Source organism: Rhipicephalus microplus, chromosome 8 (assembly GCF_043290135.1).
Source record: "Rhipicephalus microplus isolate Deutch F79 chromosome 8, USDA_Rmic, whole genome shotgun sequence".
In the NCBI taxonomy this organism is placed as follows: Eukaryota; Metazoa; Arthropoda; class Arachnida; order Ixodida; family Ixodidae; genus Rhipicephalus; species Rhipicephalus microplus.
This window is the reverse complement of record NC_134707.1, coordinates 64,581,849-64,603,791: the sequence shown is the minus strand read 5'-3', so window position 1 is coordinate 64,603,791 and position 21,943 is coordinate 64,581,849. Positions and strand designations below refer to the sequence as shown.

At 46.3% G+C, this 21,943-nt stretch overlaps 1 protein-coding gene across 2 annotated transcripts; it reads right to left on the bottom strand.

Annotated features, from left to right (window-relative positions):
• Window positions 1–1,613: 1,613 nt before the first annotated feature.
• On the bottom strand, window positions 1,614–21,190 carry LOC142769101 (uncharacterized). Of its 2 annotated transcripts, XM_075872039.1 has the most exons (10): window positions 21,107–21,190; window positions 19,503–19,571; window positions 18,954–19,043; window positions 17,332–17,465; window positions 15,278–15,331; window positions 14,758–14,793; window positions 4,339–4,368; window positions 3,165–3,188; window positions 2,675–2,755; window positions 1,614–1,915 (listed from the first exon to the last, which is right to left on the bottom strand). In XM_075872039.1, the coding sequence occupies exons 1-10, from the start codon at window positions 21,113–21,115 to the stop codon at window positions 1,837–1,839; spliced, it is 606 nt and encodes a 201-aa protein (XP_075728154.1). In that variant the 5' UTR covers window positions 21,116–21,190; the 3' UTR covers window positions 1,614–1,836. The 2 variants fall into 2 exon arrangements, with proteins under 2 accessions (XP_075728154.1, XP_075728153.1); XM_075872038.1 differs by lacking the exon at window positions 21,107–21,190 and having other exon boundaries at window positions 19,503–19,987.
• Window positions 21,191–21,943: the final 753 nt, after the last annotated feature.

The window sequence follows — 21,943 nt, the reverse complement described above, 5'->3', positions numbered from 1 at the left end:
TTCCCAGTTTGATCGTCTTTTAGGGTGAACCAATATTGTCGATGCTTTTCAATGCACGCTACAACAAATACTGCACATTTTCAAAGACAATGCCACTGTTCTGGCCGAGCTGATGGGTTTGCCAACTTGCCTAGTCTTGTGCTTGCGAGGTTCGAAGGCACTTGTTGGCTTTGTTTCGCATAAAACAACAGACTGTTGTGAACTTCATGACCCGATTTCAACTGGTGAGCTTAAAAGGTTTAGGTGGTGAAGTGCAACTGCGGAACATGAACTGGTTATTTTGTCACAAAGCTCCAAGCAATGAGAAGCCAAACAGAGCTGAAAGTATTAAGATCATACAAATTAGTGTACTACCCATCATTCCCATGTTGGCTGAAGCCTCGTGCAGTGCAGCTTCCAAAAACACTAGCACTAGAGATCCTTAAAGAGTATCTATAGGAGACTATGGTGTTAAGTACATATTATAAAGTCATGGTTCCTGAGATTACTAGATCCGGCAACCTGAGCAGAATCTGGTGGCTATGCCCCAGTGCCCCGGCTAAGCACCTTTGCGCCAGTCAGAGTTGTGGTCTCTAATGATGTTGGTGGTTACGAGACACTCCTGATGACATGTTTTGACACTTCTTATGAAACATCAGTACCTCAATGACATGTTTTAGATTACAGCGAAAGCTGTTGTGAGATCAAAACTCGGGTCACGCGCGGCGCCGTAGTTGTCCGCTGCCGGTGTCCGTAACCACTTTCGCGAAATAAAAAAAAAACAGTACCATGAACACAGTGGGGCTCGAGCCTGGGTCTGCTGCGTGACAGTCCAGTATTCTACCACTGAGCCACACCTGTGCTTGGGACTTGTTTGCAAACTTGCCTTAGGCAGGCTTGATGTCGAGAAAATAACTGTGTTATTATGAGTTATAAAGCGTTTTAGAACAGCAAAGGAACAACGAGGCATCACACAATGCGAATAGCGTAACGAGTGCGTCGTCGAATCGTCCAATACATTACAAAAGCTTGTTTTTGATCGCCTATGATTGGTTGGTTGGTTGGTTCTTCAACACCTTGGCGCAACCCTCCTAGGGGGATATGCCATAAATGGGACGGTACCTTGCTTTTTAAATTAACTGTGGCGCCTATGAACTGTGGCACATACCCACCTCGGGCGTAATTCTTCGTCGTCGTCAGCCACTGCATGAACAATTGGCACAAAATTCCTTGCAAGTGTTTAGCGGATACAATGCTTTCTCAGAAGAATGACAAAAAATAGCATAGCAAATGCTGCAAGTGTGCTTGCGGCATTTACCCAATGAGTGTTTAGAAAGGCCTCTGAAAGGCTGCTCTTCTAGCTTTCCCTGCGATGGTGCTGCGCCTTCCGCGCAGGCCTGGCATTTTTTTTTATTGTTGCGTGATCATTTTTCAGAAGAGGGAATGGCATTTAGAAAGGGAATGTACCGAAAGTAAGAAAAATAAATTAAAAAATATGTTTCTGTGGGCATATCATCATCTAGTTGGAACATGTTCGGGATACAATGAAAACTAAGAGAGGAAAGTTGTACACTATCCCTAATCGGGAATGTGAAGAGACAAAGCTCAGAACACAAAGCAAAACTCGCTTAGATTTAACAGCATGTAAGCCAACGCGTTTGTATTGTTTTCACTTTTTTCTGCGCAACAAATATTAGTGCAGTAGATACAGACAAAATTCTGAAAATTGTGAAAAGCGTGCAGTACGATTTCCTACATCGGCAGTGGATATGAACGCATGAATACCGCAATATAATGTCGCTCCCCCTTAGACGCCTAGATGGCGCTTGGTGGAAGCGTTTTGCGCCGTGCAGCCAATTAGGACGCGTCCCCGGGAGCTGGATGATGGTGCTGGCCCTTTGCACGGGTCTCCTTTGCCTTCTTGACTTCATCGGCACTGCGAGTTCACACATGTATACCCGTTATATTGCGATGCTGCGCCAAAAAGCTTAAAAAAAGAACAGACCTCAGTGTACTGCGCCAAACAGTACGGAAACGGAAGTTATTTTTTCCCCGTTAAATATTCACTTGCAAAACATATTATAGTTTTTCACATATTATGGTTTATAGAACGTACCAGGTTGAGCGTTTAATTTTTCTTTATTGTATATAGTCCATTAGGCAAAGATATAGAGATGTATAAATGTTTTATTGAAAAGCTGAAAATGGTGCACGCACACACACACGCACACACACACACACGCACGCACGCACGCACGCACACACACACACACACACACACACACACACACACACACACACACACACACACACACACACACACAGAGAGAGAGAGAGAGAGAGATAGATCGTACCGTTCGCAAAGTTTCGCGCGTTCACTGGTGCGGCTTTGCCATGATAAATAAGCTACCGATATATAGTACGACATGGTCAGATTGTGTCTGAAATTTAATTTGACGTATGTATCTGGTTAGTGCAATTATCTCGACATAATCAGCACTATATGTGCGCTTTCAGTTAGGACGATTTCTACAGCATCCCCTCCCCCGAAATTTTAAGTTTGTACGTGTGCACGCCCTCTACAGTTACAAGCGTCAAACGTAAGCGAAAATGGAACCATTTAACGCACATCGAACAATCGGAAACTAAAAGTAAAGAAGAAGTCTCGTGAGAATAACGTGAGTTTAGAACTTACATGGAATCGATAACGAAAGGTTTTGTCCTGTCCACAGCCCATCTTCTGATGTCTAAAGCCGAATCATTGCTGTCACATGCTCTGGAAAAGTACGAACTTCGTTAGACCTACAAGAGGCAAATATGACAACCTATGAAGTGATTATTATATCTGGCCATTTTCTTGATGATACCTTAATCGTCGATGCAAAAACATGGTTTGCATGTGCTATGTTATTAATCTTCTGCACTAAATTTCGCTAGAATACAAACTATTTGTATAATCTCTACACACTAAAGTTGACGCAAATATGGCAATACATTATTTGCATCTTGTTTTATGAAATAATCGTCGCAGTTCGTCATTGCCTGATAATGTTTTTGTTGGGGCCAGATCAATATGGTTGCTGCTTGCTACGGAATTTTACGACGGACTGATTTCATGATAGTATTTTACGATCTTACAATTCTGAGTTATGTTGAGTAGAATATTACTGAGTGAAGATTCTTACGTTGCGGATCCTTCCAATTCCTTTCTGTAAGCAGAAAAAGAAACGGTATCCATTTTCAGCTTATCTGAGAGTACCTTGAAGTTTATTGCAAGCACACACGCGCCTGACAAATATTGTAAGTCATCAAAAAAAAAAAAATCGACCTGTCTTTTCTGCAACTCTTACATACTGAAGGTAGCGGTAACTGTGGCGAGGACAACAAAAAAATCGAAGATTATGCGTCAGCTGACCGCTTTTCATTAGGCGACCAGGTGTTCCTTAGTGCCGAATCGTCTCGGCTATGGTCCCCACTCGTGTGATAAACAGTTCGAAAGAGAGATAAAAGGAACGTGGACGGGGTGACCAAGCTGCACTCTCAACCACAGCAATCGAAAACAGTGAATCGTCGTGGTGATAAGTTATTAATTGTCTTATTGCAAAAGATGCTTCCGTCACTTTAGCTGACATAAGCTACTATAATGAAAACACTAATGTAAGTTTCACTATTTGAATATTGGCCTTTAGTGCTAGATTGTCAGTGGGACGTCACAAATTTGATTGTATTTTCGTATTTTGGCTGTTGGGGGTTCTGTAGATCTCCGTAAATTTCGCTAAGATCACCGTCTGGTGTTGTTAGCGCAGTGTTTTTAGTTCTGGAAACAGTCTAGATCATTCATGTCAAGGCCCATTGCAGTGTATTAATAATAATAGTCGGTGTTTAACGTCTCAAAAGCACTATGCCATTATGAGAGACGCTGTAGTGGAGGGCTCCGGCAATTTTGACCACCTGCGGTTCTTTAACGTGCTCGGAACTTTAAGCTCATGATCTTGAAGCATTTTCGCTTTCATCGAAAGTACAGCCGGAATTCGATCCCGTGACATGCTAGTGATGGCAGTATCATGAACGCTGAACAGTATAAATTTCAAATTTATAATAAATAGGAAAAATGCTCATCATTGCGAATCACGCTACAATGGGGACTACTGGGTTATTTTTTACCACCAGTGGTTCTTTAGGTTGTGCCTTAATAAAAGTACTGCAAGAACGTTCTCGTATTTCACCCCCATCGAGATGGGGTTACTGTGGCCGAGATTTTAACCCCGCCCTTAAGCGAGCTTAGCGGGGCTGTAATGTTCATTTCCTTAACCTTGGCTGCATCTATAATAATCAAATAATCAAAAATTTTTTTCTTACGGCATGTGGTAGGGGTTTTCCTCGAATTTCCTGAAACGGCAATGAAACGTGTCAATTTACGGAAACCTGTGTTCCGGGACTTGTGGAGCCATGCCGGACATGTTCACAGTTCGGAGTAAGAATAGTCAGTTCCTCTGTCATTTTTCGTATACGCAAAACTTCCTCCCCCATTTGAGTGTGCCCGCAACACCACATTCAAGGAGACCCGTGATTGGCGAAAAGCGTGAACTCATAAAAGAAAACTACGAAAGTCAACTATATATAACACATGGGCCACGTCTCACCGGTGCCGTGGCACAGTATGCGAGCACAGAACTGCAAGTGGTGTTCAGGGCCTTGTATGACTGAAGAACTCTGATGGTATCACGATGCATTTGTTAGCGGCTGCATTAACACGTCTGTGGAACTTGCTGTTGGGTGAGTTGGTGCTGAATCGCATACATTTTTATTGCTAAAGCGGAGAATAAAATAACCATGAGAAAGAGAAGAAGATGACAGCCCACAGGGCAAAGGCTCGTGTCGTGAAAGTTGTTCTCTTTTGTACAATTCTGTTGGTTGCAACCAAGGAGGATTAAAGAAAAATTGCTGGAGTGGAAGCTCTAGCGATGGCTTGCCAGCAGAAGTGAAGCCACTTATTGCCACTGCCAAGATAGCGGAAACATGCTCTTTTCTGATAGTGCCCTTTTAAAGATCAAGTGGCTTTGATACATTATGTAAATGCTACGTTAGTTCTATAATAAAGGATAGCTGTTCCCGACGAAATAACACACAGAAACAAGTATGGATCACTGAATCTTCAAAGAACTTCGCCTCCAATTAGAGGCTCACTACGGAAATTTAGTAACATTAAGACGCACTTGGAGCACTATGTGGCCCGAAAAAGTTCCCACATTAAACTCGTTGGACGTGCGAGGAAAACGCTTTGTTTTTAATCACTGAACGGCGATACTTTATCATGCCCCTAGTAAGATGGCCGCCACAGCCGCCATCTTGCCAGAGGAACGGCTTCACTTCTGCGCAATCATTTCCATTCCAGCAATTTTTTTATTCCTCCTTGGTCGCAACTTGAACTAAAGAAATGTATGTGTCACCTGCAGAAAGCGATGCCATAACCAAGGTACTTGGCGCGCGCAACTTCGAACTTCCTCAATCAAACACACTCACATTCAACCACGCATCCACTCAAGAACAAACCTCTCACAGTTGCGCCAAGTATCTTCAACAAGCCTAGCAAGAAGTTCTAATGAAAAAGCGGTGTAATTCTAGATTAAAAGAAGATGAAGATGGGAAAAAGAGCAGTGGCTTACAGGAACTTTCCCTCGCTGAAAAAAAAGCAAGCCATATATTTCAAGAAACTTGCACGGATGCACACAAAGCAGATACGTTATTAATGAATCTTCCTGCAACGTTTAGGTAAGACGCAGCGCAGCAACGTATGAGCCAGGTAAGGTACGTAACAGTGTCGTCCGTATAAAAGATGGTGGATGGACAGGCTGATTCCATTTTCTTTAAAATATTTGCTCTATCGTGAGCAGTAGAGTCGTATTGAGGCAAGGTGGCGATAAAAAAAGCTCGACAAGATTGAGTCAGTCACGGTCGTATACTTACGGGTCCCTCACAGGTCGCCTGAGCAAAAGAAACGAAACCACGAGGGTTATGTTGAAGGCACATTTATCCAAAAAAATTAGTCAGTCAAGTTGGTATGTGCGAGCAAGAAACAAAGGAACTGGCAAAAACGTCAACATGAAGGGATGCGGGACGCAATAATAGTTATTAGGACGCGTCACTATATGAACTGTATTTAGGCACAATTGGCAGTATATTTAGCTACTTTAGGTACCATATTTAGAATGGGCGTCAGAGAGAAAAAAAAAGAAAAAAAAAAAACGCGCGCTCTTCTTAACCTTAAAACGTTTTATGCGTCGTATGTTATGCATGTTGAAAATCTGAAGGCGTCCTACCTTTTGCAATTGTTGATTTTTTTGTATGTGCGTTCGAGAATGTATCGTTCGTAAGGGCGTGTACTTTTTTACTAGTGGAACGCCGCCGTTCAGTTGAGTTTTGCTGTCTGACCGCAGCGCCAGATTACATAGCCTAGTGGATAAAAAAAGGAGCTTTGAGACGGCATCGGTGAAAATGCAACGCGGCACGTGCGGCTCGCGCCCTGCAGTGAGTGAGTGAGAACTTTAATTTGGTCCAAAGGAGGCAGAGACTAGACGGAACCGGAGGCCCCGCTAGCTCAGCCAGGTGGCTCCGCCCAGGATGGTGCCGAGAGGTGGAGTCTCTCGGCGATGTCCCGGGCCCTCTGGAGGGCCAGGAGTTGGTTGTCGAGTTCCGTGATGCGGGCGGCGGCCTTCCAAGAGGTTTGGTTCGGTAGTTGCGACCCCGAGTTAAAGGGGCGCAACCAGAGCATGTGTTTGAAATTACAGTACTCGTGATGACAGTGCGGGCAGTGGGGTGAAAAATGAAAAATCAGGGTCGAGTCTTGTGCAGCATGGTTGGTGGGATGTACGTTTGCATGTGTAGTTGCCGAAGTGTAACTGCTTGTCCTTTATTCAATTTAGTGTGCGGAAGAGGGAAAATTCTGCGCCCTAGTAATGAGCTTTGCTGATCTCGTGAAATGTAATCAATGGATCCTCGAAGTCCATACATCCCCGCTCACTAACCCTCTGAGAGGGTCGCTCACCGCCGCGGGTAGGTAGTTTGCGCGCTAGCTGGTGAGCCCTCTCGTTTGCCGATACGGCAAGACGAGAAATTACCCATATGGACCGGGGAACTTTTTGTCAGGGGAACTTCCACTTCATTTTCATAAGTAGGTACCTTATTCGTGATGCGAGCAGCCGTAGTAGAGACGAAGCAAGATGAGAATGACCAGATGGCTGTTCTTTAGTCCGAAAAGATGGTGACATCCCTTCTGCGTTCGTGAAGAGCGATCGCATTTGCGAGTTCCTCGGCTTCCTGAGTGAATCTGGTGATCGCCATTGAAGCGTTTACTAGGCATCCTTTCTCGTTAAAAACAGTGACGACATACGCATCCTTCTTCCAGTATTGGGCTGCACCGACAAAGAGGGTAGCTGAGCTTGAGCGCCCAATCTTCCTCATGATGGCCTCGGTTCTTGCTCGTCGGCGCCCTTCGTTGTGCACCGGATAGATGTTCCTAGGGTCCGGGTCGGCACATATGGCCCATCTTATCTCAGCAGATATACTCTGTTTTTCTGGTGGCATGAAGAGGGGTTGTAGCCTGGCTTCTGAGAGGATCCTGGTGCCCGCTTTGGTAAGGTACAATCTGCACAGCTGCGCTGTTCGTTGAGCTTCAAAGAGCTCCGTTGCTGTGTTATGCAGTCCGATTTGTAAGAACCGCTCCGTGTTTTTGCTTTTCGGAAGATTTAGGACCCGCTTTAGCGCCGTCCTGATAAGGGCGCCAATCTTACTAAGTTCCTTCTTTGTCAGTTTTAGGAATGGTGCGGCGTAAATAAAGTGCTGAGGAGAAACGCATCGAAGGCTTTCATGAGATTATCCTCCTTCAGCCCCTCTCTCTTGCCGGCAACTCTGGAGATGACCCTACTGAGTCTGTGAGCGCTCTTCTCGAGACGTCTGAGTGCCTTGGTGTTCTTGTTGGGGTACTTTCCAATTGTCATGCCTAGAACTTCAACTGATTCACAGATGTGAAGCAGACTAATAGGCTGCCCATAAATCTGCAGCCCCTGCCTCGGAAAACGCTTGTTCAGGAGGAGTTCTGACTTATCAGGAGATAGCTCCATCCCCGTGCTCGTCAGAAAATCCTCCGTGACAGCGAGTGCTCGTTGTACATTGCCGTCCAGCTTCCCGAGAGGGCCCTCCGCGGACCATATGGTGATGTCGTCTGCGTATATTACATGATCAATGCCCGGAACGTCGGTGAGCCGCTGGGACAGGTTGTGCATTGCAATGTTGAATAAAAGAGGGGACAACACTGATTTTTGTGGTGTATCAACGTTACCCAGTGTGTACTTTTTGTTCTTGATTGGGCCGATGCTGATTGTAGCTTTCCGATCTGCCAAAAAAACTTGACAAAGTTGTAAAAGTTTTCACCGAAGCTCAACTTGGAAACTTCATTAAGAATGTGCTCATGCTTCAGTGTGTCGAAGGCCTTTATCATATCGAGCGCCAACATCCCTTTGATGTCTAGAGACGTGTAATCGAGTATGGCCCTCTTGATGAGAAGCATAGCGTCTTGTGTTGACAGTGATTTCCGGAAGCCCACCATATTGAGGCGCAAGAGACCGTCGTCCTCAATGTGTCCGCTCATTCGATTATGAATTACATGTTCTGCCAATTTCCTAAGGCATGATGTAAGTGATATCGGGCGCAACTTTTCTGGTCCCAGGGGCTTTCCCGGTTTGGGTATGAGTACGACCTTAGCCGTTCTCCACCCCTCGGGGACGTTGCCATCAGACCATACTTGATTTTTCTTTTCTGTAAATACATATATTGCTGCGTTGTCAAGGTTTCTAAGAAGCTTGTTTGAGATTCCGTCTGGGCCGGGCGCCGACCGTCCATCGAGGTCCCGCAAGGCATAAACGATCTCCGCAGCTTCAAAAGGCCTATCCAAGGATGAGTGGGGGGTTCCTTGATATTCAGATGTGGGGTTGTCCGACGGAATAGATTTGCCTTCGAGTGGTAAGTATATGTCCACCAATTTGTCAGCAAAGGTTTGTAGACCGCAGCCTTCCGAGGTGTTCATGTAGACGAGTCTGTCAATTCCTAAACCGGGTGCTGCTTTTGGGTGATTTGGTGCTGTCAGTAAACAGATGCTTGATTAGGGCCCATTTGCTTCCTTTGCGCATTTTGCCGTATGTTTCGTTACTGACCTCATCCCATTGCTGCGCAGCGAGTTTCTTGGCATGTTGTTCTATGTCCTTGTTGAGTTGGGATATCTTGGCTCTGAGCCGCCGGTTCAGCTTTTGTTTCTTCCATCTTTCACGAAGTGCGTTCTTGGCCTTCAGGAGATGTCCTAGCCTAGAGTATCTGTCGGCGGATTGTGCCCGGGATACATTGGGGACGCGAGCACGCGTCTCTTTTCTGCGTGCCCCTATCGGCGAATGTCAGAAACTTTGAGACGGGGCAGTGTGAGCAACGCAGCTCCCTCTGGTCAGTGTGCGGTGCCTATATGCAGCATAGATCTCATGAACAGAGCAATGTGACTTCATAATTTCAATGGCTTCCAGATTTCGTTTAACACTGAGATGGACAAAAAATAATTTCTGCAGTCTTAAGAGCCAAGACCACGACATGATCACGAGGCCATAGCGTACACCGCCCCTCCCCCGAAGTTTTTTTCGCCATGGCTTATATACAGAGTGAAAATCGTCCATTTCAAGGAGGTGACCCTCCTGAAATAATTTGTTCCTACACGCCCGGCATGAGGCATGTCGTATAGGGGAGGGCTCTGTAAATTTCCATCACACGGGGTACACAAACGTGCCCCTGACTCTCGTAACGCCGTTAGCATTTCGCTTCCGCTGAAATGCGACCACCGCGACCGGTATCAAACAGGCAAGGTTTGAGAATGGGATAGTTGGTAATCAATATTCAACAACCAGCAAAACAATTGACAAGAAAGGGATGTCTTTGTTCTCTTTATTATCTTTTGTACGGTCTGCGCTGGTTCTAGAATAGACATATATCTGCGGCCGAGGACCTCAACACCGATCGAAGTGGCTATACAAAAATGTATTCAGACACCTATTCGTTAATTTTACAATGTCCATCGAAACTAAACACTTCGATGTGCTAGGGTTCTGAGGATAGTAATATTGAAGACCGCGAATAGAAAACTCGTCGAAGGATGCCCAAGAACAAATCGAACACTTGTCTGATATTTAAGAGTTAAAAGGGACAGAGTACGCATTGCGCAGAGTCATGTGCATTTCGCAGGCTCATGCTTTCTGTCTTTCACCGTGTATATATTTAGTGATGTAGTTCATAACATGAACTACATCATGTCAATATAGCATCCCGCCTCGCCATTCATCGACTGACAATCCAGGACCTAATACGGTAACATTCTTTGGAGACATCGTAGCACTTTACAAATGAAACCGCCTTCAAGTTCCGACACTGGCACCCGGACTCCCCAAGACTGACGAGCAGGACATCGCGAGTACTATTCAGCAGAAAAACACCAATACATAATAGGAAGCTGGAAACTTCCCAATACGACTTTTTTCAAAACCCATAAACAACTTTCTCAGCGAAAATTTTCGCCCAGTTTCGTTGGTTCAAAGTTAGCTAATTATAGTGACCTAATCGAACAATCAATGAGAACACAAAAATAGTCTGACGTATAGTTCATGCAATAGTCAGCAACGCACTTGGACGCGTCTCTATCAAGCGTGTTGGCATATTTTAAATGCGAATGCTTTAGTTGGCCTATGTCGGGCATTCGGCGTTTTCCACGGCGTCCGCCACCAAGCGACACCCCAACAGCGCTCGAGGGGTACGCACACCACTCTCTGCATTGCAGGCGTCGTGAACCAAATGAAAAATCGCAGCGTATCCACAGAGTGAATGATGATGAGTGGGGTGAAGGGTTGTCTGTTCGTCCGTGAGTCCGCATGGATGAACGCACGGACGGACAGAAGCATGGACGAACAGAAGCACGGACGGACGCACGGATGGACGGAAGCATGGACAGCAGATGGTAGAACCGACGGACAGACAGACGAACGCGCGGACGGATGGACATATACACGCAATGCTACCTATTGAGCAACTCAAACTAGAGGTGGCTACTACTACTACTACAGAGAAGGGAACGAACCAGGGCCTAAGTAGCTTCGCCCCTAAAACGCCCACAGCTCCGTACGTCAAGCGAAGCCAGCCGCGCTGCACATGCCAGCCCTGCGTGCGCACGAGTTCCGACCGATGGGCCAGCGTGCCTGACCGGCGGTGAAAGAATAAGAGGTTAGAGGCAAGCGGCTCTTCATATTTTCGTACTCCGTGTTTGCTTTCTTCCTCGTTCGCTTTATCGGTTATGCCGCCGGCGCCAATGGTACCGCCGCTCAACGCAGGAACGAGCGCCTCAGAGCTGCGCTCTAAAAGATCGCATTATGCACGAATGTGGTTCCGCGGGCTGTAATGACACTCTACTGGGGGGATGTTGTTACGACAGACACGAAGTGTCGAGAACGTGCAATTACAACAGTGAACTTCTGAACGCTATGCGTCCGTCTGTGTGACCGTCCATGCGTCCGTCCGCCCGTCCGTGCGTGCGTCTGTTCGTGCGTCCGTCCCTGCGTTCGTACATGCATCCGCCTTTGAGTCCGTTCATGCGTCCATCCGTGCACCTGTCTGTGTGTCCGTTCATCCATCCATCTATTCAACACTCTAAGTACCACCATCGCATCTTTTCATCATATATTCCTCACTCAACCAGGCTCGAAGCTCTCCCCGCCGTCGCTCTCGGTCTGCGCGCAACTTTCAAGCCAGACATTCAAGCCACGCCCGCGGAACTCGTCTACGGGGAGTCGCTTCGCCTACCTGGAGAACTCCTCTCCGCTCCGACCTCTGTTGTAACCAGCTCGGACCCTGCAGACTTCGTCGCTCGACGCCGTCGGCGCCGTCGCACAATAGGTGCGCTGCGCCCCTCACCAGCGGCTCGCCACACCAAGCCGACCCCGTTCGTGTTTAAGGACCTGGCAACATGCTCGCATGCCTTCCTCCGCGACGACACCGTACGTGCACCTTTCCAGCCGCCTTACTCCGGGCCTTACAAAGTCACCTGTCGCGACGACAAAACATTTACCCTGCAAATCAGTGGAAAGGATGTACGCGTTTCCATCGACCGCCTATAGCCATCACACATCCTTTGCCAGGAGCCTACCAACCCCCGCATGCCTCCCGTAATTCGCCGACGACAGCCCGCAACGCCTAGGCTCGCACCCTACACCACCCGCCTTGGACGCCAGGTGCGGGTCCCCAAACGTCTTCAACCCTGACGGCTCCTATCTGCGGGGGGGGGGGGGGGGGGAGTAGTTTGGCAAAACGGGTCGGCGCCGCTTCGGCGCCTGCGCGTCGCGGCTCTATGCCTCCAAACACGAGCGCCAGCGATAAGAACACTCTCGCCCGAAATAAGCAAGAAAACTGTGTGTGTGCCCCGATTCAGGGGCAGTCGTTGTAGAACCTTCAGTGCGGAAACATTAAAGATGTTGTCCCGCACCCATATAGAAACACCACCATCCAGCGGACATTCCACGGACTAAACGAGAGGTGGAACATGAACACTTTCTTACGGCTTGCGCTTCGGGTCTACTTCCCACCTTTAACCACCTCAAGTTCATGGTATATACTAGTTCACTGTATTCATGGCACTGCTGCCCAACGCTCGCTAATCCTGTCTAAAACCAAGGAGGTTACGCAAGCGAGTATAACGTAGCAACCTTTTCCTGTCAGATAGGGCTCAATGTACATGCCAATGGCTGCGAATGGGGATCGCAGCGAGCGCATTAACTAAAAGCCGAATGCCCCTGTCTCTCATTCCCACTTAACAGCCATTGACATGCTCATTGAGCACTATCTTTATTGTTTTACAACGCACAGAAGAAATCTCTCACCGGCACCACCTAGGAGATCAAAATTTTATACTTGTTACACACTACAACGGCTACGAGGGACGAACGGGTGCCGTTATAAGGAGCTTTGCCTCTAAAAGTGATGAGCTTGCCTTTGACCAGCAGCACAGTGTGTTATTGCAAACGTTTCAATAATGCGAGTATTGACTGCGTTCGTCCTGTGAAATAATCATGTCATGTTTAAAGAATACGGCTATCCTCGCGGCATTTTGCTCAAGTGCATGCAGCCCAGACTTAGTAGATGGCTGATTTCATATAGCTTGAATGAAAACAAAAAATTACCCCATCTTCCACTAAAGCTGCATACACACGACGCAGCAAACAGTGATTCGAGCCTGCGGATTGTGTTGTTACTCCTACCGTTCGACAACGGACAGGAGAAATCTACCACTGGCACTATACTTGGAGGGGCCGAGTTCCAGTGCCTATATATACAGTAGGGCCAGTGAACGGTTGTACAGCGCGAGCAGTTGGTTTTCATGGACCAAGCTTCTAAAGCTGGGGGTCTGTTCCTCCTAGCTCGTCGTTAGTACGTGACCACCTAGTTCGATGACTCACTCAGCAGGTGCGAACGAATGGACGGATGGACAGACAGACAGACAGGTAGGCAGGCAGGCAGGCAGGCAGGCAGGCAGGCAGGCAGGCAGGCAGGCAGGTGGAGAGATGGACCGACAGATGGATGGATGAACAGATGGACGGACAGATGGACACAAGTGGACAGACAGACAAACTGAGACAAGCGGATGGATAATTCATGGTTTCCCGATAGAACCCTCCGAATCTTCGCCCCACTCATCATCATTCACCCCGTGGATATGCTGGGATTTTTTTCAACGAAGAGACTGCCTAGCAGACGCTGCCTGTTTCAGCGTTGTTAAGCGAGAGAGGGGGGGGGCGAGGGAGAGAAGAGGAGGAGGGGAAGCGCACGCGTGGAAAGAGTGGTCACGCCCACGGTGTAATATATAAACGCCGCACACTGGATTGAACTCGACCCTCGACCATAGGATGCTTCGCATCTAAAAAAAAATAGGCGCAGCGTGCCTTCTGCACACAAGCAATATCGTTTCTCGTTACATTACTAGAGGACTAAAGTTGTGACAGACGTCTCGTGGCGAGGATATGCGACGATCACAGTGAGTTTTTGAAAGCTTCGCATACTGTATACTTCAGAGCTAGGTTTTTGGAACGCTGTCATTTGCCTTACAAGTGAATGACTTGATGCAAGGAAAACGTAATTCAGAAATGCACCCCCAGAGACAGAAGCAAGTGGGGTTTCATTGGCTTACAACATCAGTGAGTGTGTTCTGCGATTGCACTAGGGTGTTCCTGAATTTCCATGCTCTTCCGAGGGCAATTACTCATTTCAACGGTAAATTGAAAACAAAAACGCGACTTTAGTGTGTTCATAGTATTCAGCTGACTTTTTGATGCTCAGCGCACGATTGCAAATACATAATCGACAGTTCTTCAAACGAGATCGTAAGCAGTGAGCAAATTTCAAGTTGATCTACTGTAGCACCTCCGTCAGTGACTATAGTGTGGCGTTACGGAAACATTCATAGGTTTGTCCAACTGTCGAATCACTAAAGAGTACAAAGCCATCATGTACACGCTGGTTTATCATTCTGATTTTCAGCAAAGAGCTTTCTCTCTTTCTCTAGCGTAATAAACTTTATGAAGCACTTGGAGAATCGAGGCTTGGAGACTGTGGTGTTGCATGTCACGATTGCCTCTGCTATTTAATGTAAAACTTGCGGAAGAACAAACGAGAAAATATTATAAGGAGTGAAGCAGAGTATGTACTAACCTCCACCTATACTGGCCAGTGGGTGCTTTCATGCCGCTGTAGTAAAAAAAAACAGAAAAACAATTTTTCACATGATAGTTCAAAAGGACAAGAGTTTAACTTAAAAATAGTGCGGTAATTTGAGAAAACATTCAGTATAACCAGTTGAATCTGTTTACTGAGACAATAGGCACTGGTGTTTTCAAACGAGAATTTCGCCACAACTTCGGGCCAGAGCAGCCCGGAGTGATTCGTTCAAGTGTCTGGCAGCTTCATTCGTGAATGCGAACGGCACGTGCTGAACAAAATTGATCTTGGCTGATAGCAATAACGTGAAGAGGACAGGATACAAAACTTTGTAAATAGTCTTTGCGTCTGGTTTATAGACGCCTTATAGACGCTACTGCTGGAACTGCCTTACACGCTTCCTTACTTAGTGTACTTGAACCAAGTGACCAGAGTGAAGGATCGTGGTTATGCAAAGGTCCTAGAAGTGACCGCTACAAGTATTTTGACAAAGGTTTCACATGAAGAGACCCACCTTGGTGCGTAGCTCACGCTAAATCCGGAAGACTTGTCATCCGGCGGACTTTCTCTGGAAAAGACAACGGAACAGCGCCACCGTTAACCGGTGTGCATACACAGGCTATCTTGCGTTTTGCTAAGCGTCAGCACGAGCTTGTGTGAACTCCTTATGTGGTCGGGAAGCGTATATTGGGTGGGGGGTCTAGTTGGCAGGACATTTTGAAAACTTCAACTGCGTTAGAGACGAGACATCAGTATAGAAGAATACAGGGCGAACGCAGACCCACACATTTATTGAAATCACATAAACTGGCCTTCTGCAACAATGCGCGTGCACAATGACAATCACAACCACGCAACGAAAGTGGACTACACCCGCGAGACTCCTATCTGCATAAGAAAAAGCCCTCTTTTCTGGAAAGATACACCGATGTGTCGCTGATACCACTTGTCGCTGACAGCCAATGTCTCGCTGACCGCCAATGTCTAGCCATCCTGGAAGCTTCCAGAAGTTCACCTGCCCTTTGGCTCTTAGCTCTTCCTAGCACCTTAGTACTGTACTTAATACGGCCTTGCACTTTGGCGCACATGTGCCACAATGAACAGACAGGTACTTCCCACTGTCATCTTCCAGTGAATTAGAACGCTCTATTAAGTGCTCGTTCATGAATCCCCCCGTCTGCCCCACATAAACCATTCCATGGGTCTTCACGTGGCACTCATAAATTGTGAAAGTTCATCTGACTAGATAGAGGCACCAGCAGTTCCGGAGGCATTGGTCGGCAAAGTGAACTTGAAGCATGCGTGGATACCATAGTGAACGTCCACAGAGTTCCGCACCTGTCCTACTCCTTCCCCCCAAAATAGGAAAATAGCGATCGAAGAAACCGTTTTGACCACGGAATTCGATCTATTCATTGTTAGTGACTGCATATTTAGCCTTTTCAAACGCTGCCATTGAATCGTCTGTAAGTGTGTCAAGTCGACGCAACTTTATTTTAAGACATTATATATATTATATTTTTGCCCTAAATAAAATGAAATGAAATGAAAATATTGCAACAAAAATAATGCAATGATGCGTTAATTTATATGTGTTATAGTAATTACTTGTAAATGATTTCTAATTATATATTTATTCTCAAATCACTCATGCTCTATATTTGCCCTAAAGGAATGAAGCCTCAGGCCAAGAGCACAGTGTAAATTATTTTTTGCTTAAGTCCATTTCTAGCGAAGGAAAATTATACCTTTGACGTGGCTGGCGGGAAACGGAACGTAAAACGACTCGTCGAAAGTGGCAATGCTTTCAGCTAAAAAAAAATATATTAAACGGTACTTTGCAAAATAAAGTTAACTGATGACACACTTTCTACGCAGGAGTTCCATTCACCCAAGCCTCAATGTACGTTGCTTTTTTTAAGCCCCTAGTCGATACAAGCAGCTAAAACGAGTGATGCGCATGATTAGGTATCTAGCATCTTACATGCCTTGGAGGAGAAACAACGCGGCTAAATATTGGCAAGAATTCGTGTAGAGATTAGTGGACAAAAACCTCGGCACCTTAAGGGTAACATCGTGCTTTGCAGCAGTAACGGCGACGAACTAACTGCCGAACAAATGATTGACATAGTAAGGGTCGCTTCATCTCCCTGCTCTGGAAGTTCAGTAAACTCGTGACGTTGCAGTTTGCTTGTACCATTGTAATTTACCTAAGCATGTCCAATAATGAAGGTGACTTTTCTTTCTGTGGAGGGCTCCAGAGACTGCATGTGGCAAATTCTAGAGATCAACCAATATTTCTAAACGGTGCCGATGCACTTAGTCAGCGAAGGCTCTTTGAGCGCCACCACAGTTCTCTCTGGGCTGTTGGTAACATGCGTGAAGCCCGAAAATGCACTACCGAGGCTGTGACGTTGGCTTTTGTACTCCCGTCCAACAGCCCAGAAAGGAGGCAATCCTGCTCTCCGTTAAAAATGCCTATAGTTAAATAGTTTTTAAAGAAAGATGAAGACCCCGACCGATTGAGTGCTTCTATACCAGCCCATGCGGACATGCCTGTGAACTTACACGGACTCCTCGACTTCGATGCCTTCGTACATGTAGTCATCCATCCTCATGAGGTACTTGGAAAGTTTCAGGCCAACGGCGATCTGGGTGGTGAACATGCCGCAAACTAGCCACACCGAGAACCAGATGCCGTTCTGGAAGGATGAATGGACGTCGCCAATGAAAAAAACGCGCTCGTCAAAATATTTTACAAAGAGCCCCCAGCGTATGCATTCCGTGAGTGACAGTTACGCGTCAGTAAATAACGTAAACGTAGAACATCATACGCAGTTGCTTAGTCGTACCAGTCTGCCGATACAAAATTGCTGCAATATATGAAGTGAATAATAATGGAGCTCCATCATCATCCACTTCATAGATTCACTTCAACGTAGAAGTTATGGGCCTCAGGGCTATAACGTAAACACGTTAAAGACTCACTTCGACGTAGACGTTATGGTCTTAAGGCCCATAACGTCTACGTTGTAGTGAATCGATAACGTGGGTACGTTGTAGTCCTAAGGCCCATAACGTCTACGTTGAAGTGAATCTATGAAGTGGGTGATGAAGGAGCTCCATCATCATTCACTTCATAGATTCACTTCAACGTAGAAGTTATGGGTCTTAGGAGTATAACGTATGCACGTTATAAATTCACTACAACGTAGACGTTATGGTCCTAAGGTCGATAACTTCGACGTCGACGTCGCCGACTCATATGGATGGCAGATGGATGGATGGAAGGATGCACGGAAGGACGGACAGACGAACGGTCTATTTTGAACCTATATGCGCGCTACGAACGCTTTATGTGCGATATATGTAACACCTGTGCCTCTGTCCGACGGGAAGCTACGACAAATGTGCCAACGGACATCGTAGAAGCCTAAGGAGCTTCGCTTCTAAATAGAGCTGCGAAAGCGACTTTTGTGGAAGCGTTTGCATGCGTTGAGGAGAACTCTGCCTCCCGACGGGAACACAAATGAGGCATGGTGCTCGCCGATGCGCGCGAAGTTTCTTTACTGAATGTCCCTGTGCTCTCCCAGTCACACGTTCTACCGCTTCCCGCGCTGTCGCAATTTGCGTGCGTCGTTACTGCCGCGTATTCACACCACAGGTCGGCAAAACTAGCAGAGCTCACTCGAACTCACTCATGAAATATATTTCGAACTTTGGACTCGCTCAGACTCAGACTCACAGAAATTTTTCTGAACGGGACTTACTCGGACTGAATCATACGAAATTTCTTCTTCAGCTGGACTAACTGTGACTCTTACAGCCTTTTGTTTTTGCTTCGTTTTTTTTTCTTCTTATTTCCAGGAAATTAAATAAATAAACGTCAACCACACAATCACGAAAATATCATTGATTCGGACTCACTCAGACTCATGGATCGATCTGAGTTTGAGTGAGTCCGAGCGAAACAACTCACGAGTGAGATCGCCGACCTACGATTCACACCATATCCACTTGAAACGAAGCATCTCTGAAAACGAAGTCAATTGCGCCTCTTTATAGGATTCGTTTGAGATTTTATAGTTTTATCTGCTAAGAATATTCTTGGAGTAACTCCGTGAAAATACTTTACACGTTCGCAGCGGACGAAATCCTTTCGAGAAGTATTTGCGTTACCATCCCCTCACCATGCATAACAAGGTACCGTCACAGAAGGCTTCGAGGCACTGTATATAGAACTGGCGGATGGGCTTGCAGTCACCGAGATTTGTGAAAACCTGCAGAATTAACAGAGAAACAAAGAACGAAGATTTTAGAATCAAATGCTGCGGGCAATGCATGCAAGAAAACAAAAAAAAACGGAACGTTAATGCAAACCAGGAAAAAACAAACGCAGGCCGGAGTACTTTGTAATTGTCGTGCGGGTCTTCGTCGAATTGGAGGAACAGCGTTAGCGTGACGCAGCTGCTAACGAACAGGCTTAAACAGCAGGACTAATGAGCTTTTGGTAGCTTGTGATAACTCCTGGCAATACACGGCGAGATGTATCGAGCCTTGGTGAGAACGTGAGTTAGAATCAAGGATACCTTTCGCTGACAAAAGTACCTTTACTAAGCAGCCAGGTCTTTGCGTTTGAAAGGCACGGATTTACAATACCGAGTAATGGGGAAGTGTGCATAACCGAAGTGTGATGTGCTGTACAGACTTGTGGTACAAAAATATAGTGATGATCTTACCGCTTTGGTGATTCTCTTGAGATTGCTCAACTGCGAAACGATGGCGGCTTTCGTGTACTCCAGGTACTCCTTCATGGTGAGGATGAGAGAGAGAGAATGCAATCGAAGCATGAGGACCACGTTCGCTAAATGCCCCTGACACACCTTGCTCTAAAATTCTACCTTGACCTACAGTTCGTTCACTATTCGGGTATAAATGGGATGGTTCGCTTGAAACACCGTGCAGAAATGGGCTTTTTCCGGGTCCGATCAGTACCTACAGTTGAGATCGCCGAAAAGTAAACTTGAGGAAACTGGCCTCCGTAATGGTTCTCCGCGAACCGGTAGGCGATCCGGGAGGCCTGTATTCGTGCCTTTCTTTGAGGAAAACATTCGCTAGTTTGTGACACTAGGCGTCGCTTGGTTGGTCGCCGAAGATCCTGGCGCGTGCCTCGTTCCCGCCCACGCGCATGCGCAGGCTATATTTACCCTGAAAAAGGCCCATCACGTGTAGGCGTGAAGAAGGCTATAGTTTCGCTTTTGTATCTCGGGAAGTTTGTTGTTTAGCACGGTGTCACCACACATCGCTTGCTCACGGGGAACATTCCTTTCTTCAAAACTTTGTCTGCGGAGACACTTGGTTCTTCAAATGGGTGTATGCAGATGTGTGTGGCGGAACTATAAAACACCAAAACACAACCGGTGCCATAGTTTTGGTGTACTCTCGTTCATGTGTGACGTAATGATACCGTAGGTCACGCGGGAGCGGCCGTTTGACAGGTTGCGATACTCTCTCGGGCAGGTTGGTTGGCGGCCACGTGTTCTACACCGCGTAGCGTAACGAGTGGTAGTGCGTAACGTGCATTTATACCAAGAAAGGCGGAAGGAGTAGCGTAAGCGTGACGATGGGTGCAATCAGCGTCGCGAACTATTGCGTTCACGGACCCACCTTTACACCATGATGTCACCTACACGAAGACTTCTTTTGAAACAAAATTGAAAGATTCTTGCTACAGTACTTACAAAGAAATACTTATAACACAATGGCTTCACAGCGTTTCGGGAGAGTTTCGACTTCGAGGACTATCATGTAAGCGATACAATGAAAGAAGCAATGAGAAAAAAATCTTAAAGGCGTGATCTTTTATCTAAGCAGCGAGGGTGAAAGCCATAAACTTTATTTTCATTTGCGCACGAACTGTGTGAGAGAGCCAGATACAAGGTTTCAAAGGCTATTTATGATTCCTTTATGTTGGTGAGAACGCATGCATCACAGAAATATGCATTTCTGCGAGACACTTGTGTCGCCTATTTTCCTCCTGCTGTAACCTGCTAAGCATATACGTTAGGGCTCTGTTTAGCTGCAGCGCTGCCACTATCACTTATTAGACGATGCTGCGCGGAGTGCCTCAAGTTGCTACAAAATCTCGTCATGCTCTGAGAGATCTTAAAGAAGGAGAGAGAAACGAAGAAGAAAGGCAGGGAGGTTAACCAAGCTGTGGCTCAATCACGGCTCGACTGACATAGTGTTGTAACTCGTTCCTTTCGTTTATGACGCATTGCGTTCGCTCACTGTGTGCGTCAGTACCGACAAAAACCATTCAAGAATGGCACGCTTCACTCACCTTGTTCATAGACGCTTGTAATGATTTTCTATACGAATCGTCGCTCGCAAGAGCCGTAAAGCCTTCCCTCCACCTTGCGGACACATTCTTCAGTTATGCAAAGGCAAAATCAAGTGAGGAACATATAAGAAAATGTTGATATAATAGCTTCAAATGCTATGTGCAAAGTGGCGCTGTATGCTAGACACGTCTAACTTTAAAGAAAACAAGAATACAATCTAACATTCAAAGAAGAAAAGCAATCTTCGAGTCTTGTAGCGGCAAAAAAAAAGCATGAAGTCAGTAGGTTAAAAATCATTTCCCGGTGGGAGCTGACACGATATTATTTTATGAAAAGTGAAAGCATCAAAAAGTATGAAAATACTTTGATGAATCACGAGCGGCACCTCAACTAATTGCGTCACTATGCTATCCCTATTAAGGTCTTAACTCGAAACGCCTCATCAAATGCGAAGAGCGATCAATGCAAAAAGTCATAATCACGTTATGACGTGAGCGTGTGACGTCTTCCTAACCATCGTCCAAGATATTGGATTTCGAGATATCACCATTACGTCATGATGCAGCCTAACAGCGTGACGTCTCATGACGCGTCGTTGCATGACGTCGTCGCTTGCTCAAAGATAGGCTGATCGTGATGTCAGTGTACAGCCATGTGAGGTGAACGAACATTTCGAAGGGAGGCCTGAGGATCATTAACGTCAGCTAATTGCTGCCTCACGTAAATGCAGGAGAGACGTCGGCAAACTTTTAAAGCAATCGCTGGAATTAGGCTCATCCAGACAACGGATTGTCCCAAATTTGACATATCAGCTTAGCTGTGGCTCAGGCTCGGCG